The sequence below is a fragment of the Coturnix japonica genome, chromosome Z (assembly GCF_054131305.1).
Source record: "Coturnix japonica strain WE chromosome Z, WE-NBRP24, whole genome shotgun sequence".
NCBI classification, from domain to species: domain Eukaryota; kingdom Metazoa; phylum Chordata; class Aves; order Galliformes; family Phasianidae; genus Coturnix; species Coturnix japonica.
In genome coordinates, this window is record NC_140702.1 from 4123934 (window position 1) to 4136645 (window position 12712).

Below are 12712 nucleotides of genomic sequence, written 5' to 3' on the forward strand. Positions count from 1 at the left end.
CTTGAACACCAGTCCCATGGTTGCAAGTCACTATGCAAACATATTGAACCCAAAAGAACATCTGTCCTGCAGGCAGCCAAAACCTGAGTTCCTTTAACTTAAGACCCACTGTGAAACATCAAAACATATAAACATGTGATAGTCAAACCACTGGCTGCCTTTTCATGACCCAGAACAGTACTCCTGGCTTCCTGAACAGACTCCTCATGGCCTCTACCATTGCCACAACTGTGACTGTCAAAGGCACAAAGGAAATATGCTCACCAACGCAGTCCTTTCTTCTTTGTGTGTGATTTGCAGATATCTATTTTACTTTGAGCTCTGGGAATAGTCAGCTCTACCAGGTCTCTTACTGGGAGTAGCAGACTCACCTATCCAGATGCAGCCTCCAACATAAAGGCATAGGAAAAAGGCAGTGTACTACTAGGAGAAGTTCCTGCTTCTCCTACCATGAAAGCCTGCACGTACAACATGCACTCCAGCCTCACTGCACATACTTATCTCAGTCAAATGTTTCGGTGAACAGGAATTACAGTTTGGGATCTCAGGCACAGGAGAGATTTGAATAATACCTTGAATATTGCTTCCATTGTACATATATCAGTAATTATTATTCTACAGACAGACTGAAACAGGTCTTTGTGCCATACTAAAACCAAATACTTTCTACAAAGCCAGCCAATCAAGTCTAGAGAAAAAACCTCAGCACAGACTACTGCAACTGGATCACTGTATAATAGAAACTAGATTTTACTTTACTGTTCTCTGCTGTATTTCAGATAACACCTGTCTCACCTGTGACATGAATCTTGAAGGTGAGTTTCTGGCCAGCAGCCTCGCAGCTGTACTCCCCTGCATCTTTCTTCTCCACCTGGCTCACCACCAGCCGACGCTGTTTGCCCTCTGACTCAGCCTTGAACTTCTTGCTCCAGGTGATCAGTTTCCCCTCCTTGTACCACTTCACCTCCATCTTCTCCTGGGCCACCTCGCAGCTCAGCGTGGCATTTTCTGTTGGTGCAGCCTTCACCTCCTCCTGCACCTTCTCCTTGTTTGTAAATACCACTTCTGGCTCTTAGAAGGGAAAATAATTCATGTCCAAGATAGGAATGTGCCCACTGCCCTTCCACCTTACAGGAACAATGGAAAACCATCTCTTTGACCTGGCAGAACACACCTAAATCTGCTGGGATAACATGCAAACTGTGCCATGGAGGGTGATTTTCATTTGCTTGTCTGTTTGATGAAGCTTTGTTTCCTAAAGAAGCTTTTAGTAATCTCTTTGTGACAAAGCAACTATCTCTGTGCAGCAAGGTAGGAGATCACCTGAGGGGTTCTTAAAGTCACTTCGCTGCAAAGGAGGAAATATTTTGGTTGAAGCTGAGTGCAAACTGACAAATTTTAGCGTCAGGAAATGTACCGTGCTGCATCAGAGACACATAGCATTCATTTCTTTCGATCCCAGTAGCTGCCTCTGTTGTCAGCACTGGATCATTCTGTTCACTGCAAAGAGTGACGGACCAGGACTCCATGTTCAGGACTTTGTCACTATTTCCCATCCCATCCTGAGAAGAGCTAAGCTTATCTCACATTATTAGAATCATAGAATTACCCAGGTTGGAAAAGACCTTGAAGATCATCAATTCCTACCACAGCCTAACCATAGTACCCTAACTCTAAAAACCCTCTACTGCATCCAAATGGTGGAATATCCTCATCGTCCTGGAGGCACATTAGTCAGGTCACTTGGGAGGCAGAGTAGGTCAGAAAACAAAAGTGTTTTTCCTACTCTGGAGCCACAGCATGGCAATGAATCTTGGATGACTCGCCACACCACTTTCTTCCCCTTGCTGCCAACTACTTGATGCCCCAGAAACATTAATCTACAGAAAACCTTTCAGTTATATCTTCCCCATAGCATGAGACAAGACCTTCCAAGATGAATAAAAAGTGATCAGACATTGGGCTGACACCCAAATGCTCACCACGATGCCCCTCTTCTAAATCATTCCTAGAATCAGCTGCACTTCACAGTTCTCCAGTTGTACCAGTGTGTGGGGATAGACAGGCACAAGTACAACCTTCCTGTGTATGGATCTGCTCCCACAGCAATGGGAAACTCTGCCAGTTTTTAAAGGATGGAGCTGCCTGTCCTAAGGACTTTCTAAAGCTTTATGGAGGAGATACAAAGTGAAATATATTCAGAACTATTTTCTCCATTTTCCCAGCAGACCTGAACAATACCAGTCATGGTTTACAAAAATATGACACCCAATAGGAAATATTCTTATAAAAGAATAATCATTTTTATAAATATTCGAGAAATTATTCTAGAAATAGAAAGGTCAAAAAGTACCCTTTCTCACCTGTTACATCGACTTTGAAGGTGAGTTTCTGGCCAGCAGCCTCGCAGCTGTACTCCCCTGCATCTTTCTTCTCCACCTGGCTCACCACCAGCCGACGCTGTTTGCCCTCTGACTCAGCCTTGAACTTCTTGCTCCAGGTGATCAGTTTCCCCTCCTTGTCCCACTTCACCTCCATCTTCTCCTGGGCCACCTCGCAGCTCCGCGTGGCATTTTCTGTTGGTGCACCCTTCACCTCCTTCTGCACCTTCTGCTTGTTGATGAAAGCATCTTCTGCTTCTGCAGATTGGGAGAGCATTTAGGATGCACAGCTACATTCACGCTGTCCAATGTGTTCAAAACCAAACACAAAATGCTGCTTGTGACAACTTCATGTATGTTTGTAATTTTGGAATGGTCTCATTCATACTAAACATGATCCAGATTAAATACGTTCTCTCTATTAATTACCAGTGACCCAACACTTCATCGTCCATTACTATGCTAAATATATTCTTCATATCTTTAAATATCCTTCACATTCATATCATTAAATATTCTTCTTACATTCAATAGTTTGAAAAAATTAAGGTTTGTGAGTAAATATTTTCCTTATTTAAACCTTATTTAAATCCTTGCAATCTCCCCCCATAAGCAGATGGGAATCTACTAATGCAGCAGAGAAGGATGCATTATATGCACCACTTGAGATCAGTTTTAACATAATTTCTCTGTGGTTCTTGGAGCTTTGCTTAAATTGTTCCTAAAAAAACTATTTTTAGAGGGGGTCAATATGATTACATTCATCAAAATTTGGAAGCCAAAGCAAACACCAAATATAAGCATGTTGTGCTCAGTGACATACAGGTGTTACGAATTACACTCTAGAAAAGCAGTGCTGATTTACATATTTCTTATTCAAAACTGAAATGTCATTTACACAGAACAATGTACTCATGCAATATTGATATGACTCCTGATAAGGTGTTCATTTCTGTCCCTGTCAACAGGAGTACTTCTTTCACTGAATACCTACAAACCAATCTCACTTCTTTACCAAATCCTCAATATTGTAAATAAGGTTTAGATACTGAAACTCAGAGGCCACAGCTAATTCTCAGTAGTAAACAATACGACATCATGAAACAAGTTAACTGCACTTAACTTCAGCCACCTGAGAGTTAGGGTTGATCTTGGTTCCCATAGGAAAACATTCAAGCTTCAGTTTCCCAATGAGACTGAGGGATTTGAAGCTGTGCTGTGCTGAGTGGTGACCTTCAGTGGAAGGCAGTGGGTGACTCACCTCACCCTACAGCAGATGGTGGCAGCTCACTCCTCAGACTATACTGACTACAACTGACCATAATCCAGTTCCCCACATTCAGGCATCTTGGGCAATTCGACATGCTCTGTGCATCCAAGATGTCTTCATGAGGCTGGGAAATCTACACGGCACTCTTAGGAGAGCCTTCCCTTTCTAACACAGCAGCTGGACGCCAGCAGGGATCTTTAGAGAACTTCAGGTATAACTGGAAACCAAGTGGGACTCATGGGCCATTCTGTGATGAGAAACATCTCTCTCACCTGTTACATGAATCTTGAAGGTGAGTTTCTGGCCAGCAGCCTCGCAGCTGTACTCCCCTGCATCTTTCTTCTACACCTGGCTCACCACCAGCCGACGCTGTTTGCCCTCTGACTCAGCCTTGAACTTCTTGCTCCAGGTGATCAGTTTCCCCTCCTTGTACCACTTCACCTCCACCTTCTCCTGGGCTTCCTCGCAGCTCAGCGTCAGTACAGCCTTCACCTCCTTGTCTACCTTGTCCTTGTTTGTAGACTCACCTTGGGAAATGATAGGCATATCATATCATATCATATCATATCATATCATATCATATCATATCATATCATATCATATCATATCATACCATATCATATCATACCATATCGTATCATACCATATCATATCATAAAACTAAACATTTTGCAGTCTAATAGCAGATTTGGACATGAGATTTAAAACACCTGCATGCACTGCTGAACCTCCTCCCTTCTCTTTTTTTCTGCTCATGTCTCTCTACATTTCCAGTAAATCAGAAGGGAACGGCCCTCTAGAACAGGCTGCCCAAGGAGACTGTGGATGCTCCATCCCTGCAGGCATTCAAGGCCAGGCTGGATGTGGTTCTGGGCAGCCTGGGCTGCTGCTTGGCAACTCTGCACATAGGAGGGGGCTGGAACTGGATGAGCACTGTGGGCCTTTGCAACCCAGGTCATTTATGAGTCTGATTATTGGCATTCTCCACCTCATTGTGTCATTCAAATTTTGTAACCAGATCTCTTCAAACACCTCCCCTTTTCTCACTCCTTGAATGCCTGGTGTGCTCTTGCACTGTAACCCTGCAGACACCAGCTGACTACAAGAGCTGCACAAGTTACCCTCCTTGCCTATGGTTTGTTGCAGGAATTCATTCCTGGATGGAAAAGCACATGTAGAAAAATGTTGATATGACACTAGTTGACCAAAATGTTTTGCACCAGAGGGGCGGCAAGTTGATCCTACAAATGCAAGACACACAAAATGAAGCGTTCCTTTCTCTCTGGGATTCCAAGCATTTTCTCACCTCTGACTTTCACTTGGAATGTTGCTTTGTCATCTTTTGTTTCACAGCTGTAGCTCCCTCGGTCTTTCAGGGTCACATTTTTGACCATGAGCTTGCGGTGTATCCCCTGGGAGATGATGCTTGTCCTCTGGTCCTGCTTCACCTCTGTTTGATCTTTCTTCCATACGACAGCTTCACTTGCAGCTGACACCTCACACACCAGCTCCAGGTCTTCAGAAGGACTGACTGATATTTCTGGAGTCGTTTTGGGCTTGTTGACAAAATCAATGGCTTCATCTGAAGAAAAAAAGAGAAAGTGGTTTACATCCTGACTCAGGCTTCTTCAGTACAGCATTAAGATACAGTTAGAACTGATTGTAATGTCTCTGCTCATTACATTTGGGTGATTGAGTTTCACCTCTGGAGGTACTCACATACAAACGTCTGCTTGATTCTCCTGTGTAAGGAAAGAGTAAGTTCTATGCAGACAGTTCTTATTTCTTTTAATCAATTCTGTATTCTGCACATGTTCTTCTGAAGCTAAAATGAAGGCAGCTAAGTAATGTGTTTTCAATACATGAACAAACCTATTCAACACCTTGTCTCTAAGCTAACAAGCAGCGTTTGATGAGCACATCAGTATTTCATGCCCTTCATTCCATCCAGACACAACCTGCCTGAGGAGCAAGCTGATGGCTGTCAGCTACAGGCAGACCTAGCTTAGTATTGCATTTCTTATAGCAACAACTGTTGCTTTCAGTCACTGAATATACCAAGGCCAATTGCTATGCCAGGCACATTTATGGCATCAGTGAACAAATAATGAGTTAAAAATTGTAATAGACAGGAGCCATCTATTCTTTTAAAACTAGGTGACCAAAGAAGAACGGTCCCTCTAGAGTCAAGCTGTTTAGAACTAATAGCATCAATCAGTATCACATAGATAGATTACTTCCCTGCCCTAAGACCAACTTGTGAGCATTTGGTGCTCCTAATTAAGCCCTCTTGATGGCTTTTTTGTCTGAGCCATGTGACATTTTGTGATAGGAGTTACTGCTAGTGTTCCCTTCACCCTACACCAAAGTAGGAGGTATCCATTCTCAGGGAATCATGCAGGCTTCCTCTGGATTTGATGCTCAGAGACAGCCCCAGAACTTTTTAAATCTTAGCTTAGCTCTCATCCAATAATGTTCATCAAACAGTGCAACTTGTCCTTTGGGGATGCCTTTGTTCTGCATCAACCAGTTCCAACGGAGTCTTCTCGGCTTGTTTTAGATCAGTTTTTCAACAGATAAAGCCAGGGTCTTTGAATTACAAAGTGAAATTGCAGAATGCATGATTCTCAACCAAACAGAATGGGAGGTGGGATGCAGGGTGAATACCTGAGCCAACACCACCTGCAAGCAATCCTTCAATATCTTAGGAATCTCTAGCCATCCCAAATCCAGTATTGTGCTTGATCTATCATCTCTGCTGAGTTTTTAGCCAGCTGATGGTGAGCATCATGGTGGAGATGGGTGAGCAGTTGGACTAGAGGGTATTAATCAACCTTAAGGATCCTGTGATCAGAGGAACGTGAATGTGCTGTTAAAGGTCACAAGCGCTGCACTGCAGCATGAACATACACAGTGAAAGGTTTCAGTAGAGCTTCAGTTCATAAATGAGGACTGGGTTATGGATAACAGGATCAAGAAATAAACCAGAAAACAGATCTTAACGCCAGGTTCTGTGAATGCAGCCAGCTGAATTTCACAGATATTGAATTTCAATGACAATTTCTTGTGTTATTTTACCCTCCAGCTCCACCCTGAAGTGGAACAGGTCAGTGACAAGCATTACTCCTCCAGGCTTGACCGGACAGTGCTTTACTTGCACTATGAGCTAATGGCTGTGCTTACAGCACCTCAGGGAGACACCTCGGAGATCACAACATCGTTCGGGTACAGCAGGAAACACTCAACACTCCAAATGTGGAGTTTAATTTGTCAAAAGAGGAGACAGGATTCCCATGCTAAGAACTTAGGACCATTTCAGTCATAGGTTTAAAGATGATGTAAGTGCTGAGGCAATTCATGAACTAGAAGAATGAAGCCCAGATGTCAGGGCTCAAGTCGTGACTCCAGCCCCAGCTGCAGCTAAGGCTGTCTTGAATTCATCACAACACAGTTACATTATTTGCTCATACTGTGGATTTGCACAGGGACAACAGTAAGGTCAGAATTGCTTCAATAGAGCTATGCAATCTTTGTCCTAAATACTGGAAACCCACAGGGTTGGACATATAAAATGAATTAAGTCTGAAGTGCTTTGCATGGATTGCGATCCCATGTTTGCCTCACAAACTTACCTGAGACTTTCCAATCAAAAATCAGAGTGTCATCTCCAATTTTGCAGAAGCATGTTCCCTTGTCTTCTTTCGTTACAGCTGAAGCCACAAGCTTACGCACTTTCCCTTTATCTTCCATTTTGAATTTCTTACTGGTCGTGATTTCTTTGCCATTTTTGTACCGCTTCACCATGACATTGCAAACAAATCAAGCCTAATAGATGGAGTCAATTAGGACTGAAAAGAAAAACACAATTCCTTTATGGAAATTAATTGGAGCTCAAAAGTTAGATGAGGAAACTGGCCCCTATTAACACACAGTGGAATAATTGACTTCAAAGATTCAAAATCTCACCACTGTCTTAGCCAAAAGTTTAAGCCTAAGGCCACAGTCCTATTTTACTCTGGGTAATGGAGTTTGCTTTCCAGCTTCTTGTTAACATATCATTTCAAAACAGCGCACACAACTGAGTTGGGTCTGTTGAGACAGCGCAGTCAGAGCTGCTAAAATCAAAGTCTGGATTATGCATGCATTTGTTCTGCAGTTCCAAGAACACGCATGGATAATACAAATTCAACAACATTCTACAGCACGCCTGTCTTTTAGGAGCTCGAGAGCCAGCTGATGGACACTGGGATGCCTGAGATCCTGTCAATAGATTTAACTCCATACTATCATACAGTCAAATTTCATTCATTTTTTCAGCAACTGTCTCTTATCATTGTAGTCCCCTCACCACTGCTGGATGTGAGCCCAGCCACACAAACGCAGCTGCTGGTTTTCACTGCAGATACTGCAGGAAGGAGGAACAGCCTCCGGACTGGACCAGCTGAGCGTGGCCCTACCAGGATTTGCTCCAAAGGTCTTATTACCAGTAGTGCTTCCTGCTGAAATACATGGGGGTCCTCCTTTGATTCCAACCCCAACCCACCCCACCATGCCCCCTGATAACATCCATCAGGGCCACATCTCCACAGTTCCTCAACACCTCCAGGGATCCCACCACCTCCCTGGGCAGCCTGTGCCAGTTAATTCTGTGGGCAGACCTGCCAGTATGAAATATTATGCTATCGTGACAAAGAGAGAGAAGAAAAGCAAAATTAAGACTAGCTGACAAGTCTTGGCAGGAAGTTCTGCTCTCCATCAATTTAGTCCCGTTATTCAATTCTGTTTGGAGCTGTCTCCATGCCTCTCTGGAGTTTGTTCATTGAGAAGAAGCAATTAAGTAAGCTCTCCAATGCCAAAGTGCATACACTACTCTAGGGCTTTGTTGTTTCTCCATGGATCAACAAGGGTGACAAGCCAGAAGAATATGATGAAGAGCCTCATGCATACTCAGTGTAAAAAAGAACAAGGCAATTGTTGCTGGGAAGAAGGTGCATTTGCATTTGTGTCATCTGCAGAGGGTACTGCAGAAATGGAATGTCTTCCACTGGAGCAAACAAAGGGCTCTCGTTTATTGCAATCAAGGCCCAGCGTGTGGATCTCAGAGATCAGACCTAAACCCTGCAGCAAAACAGAGACCTGCGTGGGAAAGTTCAGTTTCTCCCTACATCTGTGTAAGAAAAAGCCCACCATGGAATGACAGCTAAGTAAACATCCCTGTGACTCGTCACAGGTCTCTTCTACATGTCAGTGCTGAGCAATTCAAGATATTTAATTTGGTCTTCTTGCCAGATTTACTAAGTGAAAATCAACCAAACATCTCCTTCTACTGATTAAGAATGCTCTAAACATTTTTCTGCAGAGGTTTCCACCCAGTGACAAACAGCTCCTCCCATCACGAATGTTTATTTGTTATATTTGGTCATGCAACGCTGATTGATATTATTGGAATGATTGCTTCCCTACTTCTAAACTATTCCAGTGCAATCAGAAAGGCTGTCTGAACCTGGAGCTGAAAGTACTGCTCTATGGTGATGCAGTGGTAAACCTGGTGACTGAATGCACTGGCCGATAGCTGTGAACTGCAGACATTCATCAGCTGGCATGAAGCAATCTGGTTCAGATACCAAGCAGCTGGGTAGATTGGCTTACCCTACACTCAGTGCTATCATGTTTAGGTCATTACCAGGACTCACGTCAGTCCATGGGATGCAATTTCAGGTATTTGGTACAGGCAGTGAATGCCTGCAGCCCCAGTTCTAATCATCATATCACAGCAACTATGCCTTGAATGGAAGAGGAAAGGAGAAGGATCAAAGCAACACCTCTCACTCTCATCTTGGTGCTGACATCAACATTTTTGGCAACAAATTTCACTTCTGCTCCATCATCGTTCTTGGTGACGTTCTTTATCATTAGGCTGTGAGTAGTTTGGGTTCTCTTGATGATACAGGTCTCGCTTTCCTGTAAGACTTTACCATTGATGTACCAACTGCCGCAACACGTTGTTGTAAGGTCAATAGTAAACATGGCATTCCTTCCAGGTACAGCTTCACCAGTTGTTAGTGGGGATTTCACAGCCAGGACTGGTTCTGAGGAAGAACAACATGGATGTCTTAATGCTCTTTAGATGCAAGTCTGGGATCTCATTTAGAGATGGAAGATTAAATCATAGGTACATTTCTACTTCTCCCTTTGCATGAGTGCTGGAATAAGCACTTCTATGCTTCAAATCTGTTACAGAAAGTTCTGCCTCTTGCACATGTGAGATATCAAAAGATAATAATATTCATGTCTCTGTCACAGAAACATAACTTGTATCACTTTAGTGGTAGCTGGAGGTTGATAGGAGATAGGAGAACTAGGAATAAGGGAAAGTCTTTGGTGTGTTAATGCACTACTATCCTTCAAGTCAAAGAAAACAACTTTAGGGAACCAACACAGCTGCTCAGCACACACTGACCCATTTCCATTGGGGCTTTTGTGCTTACCAAGGTGCACGCTCCCTGGGAATTCCAGAGACGGGCTCTGTCCATGCGCATTGACTGCAGACACTCGGAACTGATCATCAGCCTCTTCAGACAGATTGCTCACCGTGAACTCTGGGACGGGGACATGAGACTTGTGGCACTCACCCAGGTGAAGCCAGTTAGTTTATTGGGTTCCACAATGTAGCCATCGATTGGAATGGGGCGGTGCATCTTCGGAGGGGACCATGCCAGCGTCACTGAGGTTTCTGTTTTATTTTTCACCACGGGGTCAGCTGGGGGCTGGGTGGGAGGTTTTCTGGGAGCTGAACAGAAAGAAATACAGAAATATTAGCATAAGGTCATGTAGGCTGGAAAAGACCTTCAAGATCAGCAGACTCAACTTTCAGCATGACCTACTGAGTCCCACCATTAACTACTGTGCTACCTGAGGACATACATGACAAGCTTATTCCTGCAGGTATTTGCATAGGGAATATATTCACCCTCTGGTTGCTTCTGAACATTTTAGAGGTTAAATTCCCATCAGACTTTTTCACTGTATGCAGCCACTGATACAGGCAGGAGGCTGGGAATTACCTGATGGGCTCTAGTTACAGACTACTGACACAGTAAAGGATTGATTTCATTTCATTTTGGCCATCAGAAGGTATGGTGTCTGCTTTATGTCACCCAATTATAATTTAAGACTCCAATTATAATCATATGGAGAACAGCGCATTTAGGAGAACTCATCTCATCTCAATAAACCTGAATGAAATCACAGAATCATAGGATCACGGGAGGGCTTGGGTTGGAAGAAACCTTCAAGATCATCCAGTTCTAAACACCCTGCCATGGGCTGGCTGCCCACTAACCAGCTCAGGCTGCCCATCACCCATCCAACCTCGCCTTCAACACCAAGGACAGGCATCCACAGCTTCTCTGGGCAGCCTGAAATGGAAGCAATGAGCCACACGTTGAAGACACTGAAATATTCATTACTGTAGAGAGAGCCAAATACTCCATACATATTGCCTGCCTGGTCAATTGCATTAAAATGCCAACAACAGACTCATCCAGCTCATTGAAAATGGTGTGAACATGGCGTACAGGATTCTTCCAGCAGCTAGTTAGATCTGCAGAGAGCAAAGACAGGAAATCTCAATGCCATACAATTTTCCTGACCCATCCTGACACATAACTGCTTTGATGTGCACTGTTACCAGCCTGTCAGTTGCTGTTAGTCAGTGCTGGATGCCAAAGGTCCCACTAACACAGCATGAAGCCAAAAGCTAGACGCTGGAATCAGATCTCCTGACCTTACCATCAGAAATTGAGATGTCATATTTTGCTCAGAGGTGCCTGCTTGTAGGAGGGACAGCTTCCGAGCTTTTTCTGCTCCAGGAACCAGCTTGAGCTCCAGAATTTAAACAGCAGTCAGAAATTAAACTGAGCTTTGTCACCTCCATCAAACAGAAGGAGTGGTTGGGTGGTACAGCTTTCCAAATAACTTAGAAACTGGCACAACAATCAGATGCCTACCTTTTCTTTTTGAACTTGTTAATACATAGAGCTTAATAGCATCAGAATGCCCCAAGCACTTCAGATAACATGACAGCTATAAACCCTTCTTTAAGGATTCCTTAGAGTAACTGTAATTCAGTGGTGCTGGTGGGAGAAGGGAAGTCGTGATCTTCCCAGATGGTGAATAGAGTTGATGTTCACATGCAGACTGGTGCTGCAGCACAGCCAGAAACCACTCATTTGGGAAACACAGCACCAAGAAAATAATGGGAATAGCTTCATAAAATCAGGCAGCTTCACCCAAATTTCCGTCTGATCATCACAGTGGCCCTCCTTTGGACCCACCCCAACAGCTCCACATCCTTCCCAGGCCTGGACACAGTGCTGCAAATATGGCCTCACAAGAGCTGAGCAGGAGGGGACAATCACCTCCCTCTCCTGCTGGCCACCCCTTTTTCAGTGCAGCCCAGAACACGCATTGATCTATCTTTTTCATATGTATATTCCCATAGATGTACATATATATACCACACCTACACCCCCACAATCTGCTACAACTTCATATTCCTCCCCACAGTCCCCGACAGCCCCCAGTAGCCCCATATCACCCTAAGGCCCCCACAACCCTCTATCTCTCCATACACCACCCCTTCAAGCCCCATACCTGCCCATATCCTCACACAGCTCAGCTGCCTTCACCTGTGCTCCTGACGCTGACACATTGCAGCCCCACATCCCCCTCTGCCCCCCCCACAACGGCCACTCCCACGCACTGCGGCTCAGCCAATCGGAGCCGGCGGAGCTGCCGCTGCCCAATGGGAGGCCGGGGGAGGCCGGCGCTGGGACGGGGAGAGGAGAGAAGAGACAGAGGCAGCACTGAGGTGGGATGGGCTGATGGGGAGTGCGGGGAGGACAGGGGGGTGTGGGGCTGTGGGGGGGCAGAGGGGGATGTGGGGCTGCAATGTGTCAGCGTCAGGAGCACAGGTGAAGGCAGCTGAGCTGTGTGAGCAGTTGTGTTTGAGTCTGGCTGCAGCTCTCTTAGACCCCACTGAAGGGCTGAGTGCCACTGG

The 12712-nt window shown here is 44.6% G+C and overlaps 1 protein-coding gene across 1 annotated transcript; it reads right to left on the bottom strand.

The window, feature by feature from the left end:
• Positions 1-775: 775 nt before the first annotated feature.
• LOC146753592 (obscurin-like protein 1) lies at positions 776-6532 on the bottom strand. Its single transcript, XM_085529389.1, has 5 exons — positions 6319-6532; positions 4958-5233; positions 3924-4178; positions 2364-2639; positions 776-1071 (listed from the first exon to the last, which is right to left on the bottom strand). The coding sequence occupies exons 4-5, from the start codon at positions 2536-2538 to the stop codon at positions 776-778; spliced, it is 471 nt and encodes a 156-aa protein (XP_085385515.1). The 5' UTR covers positions 2539-2639; positions 3924-4178; positions 4958-5233; positions 6319-6532.
• Between the last annotated feature and the right edge of the window lie 6180 nt (positions 6533-12712).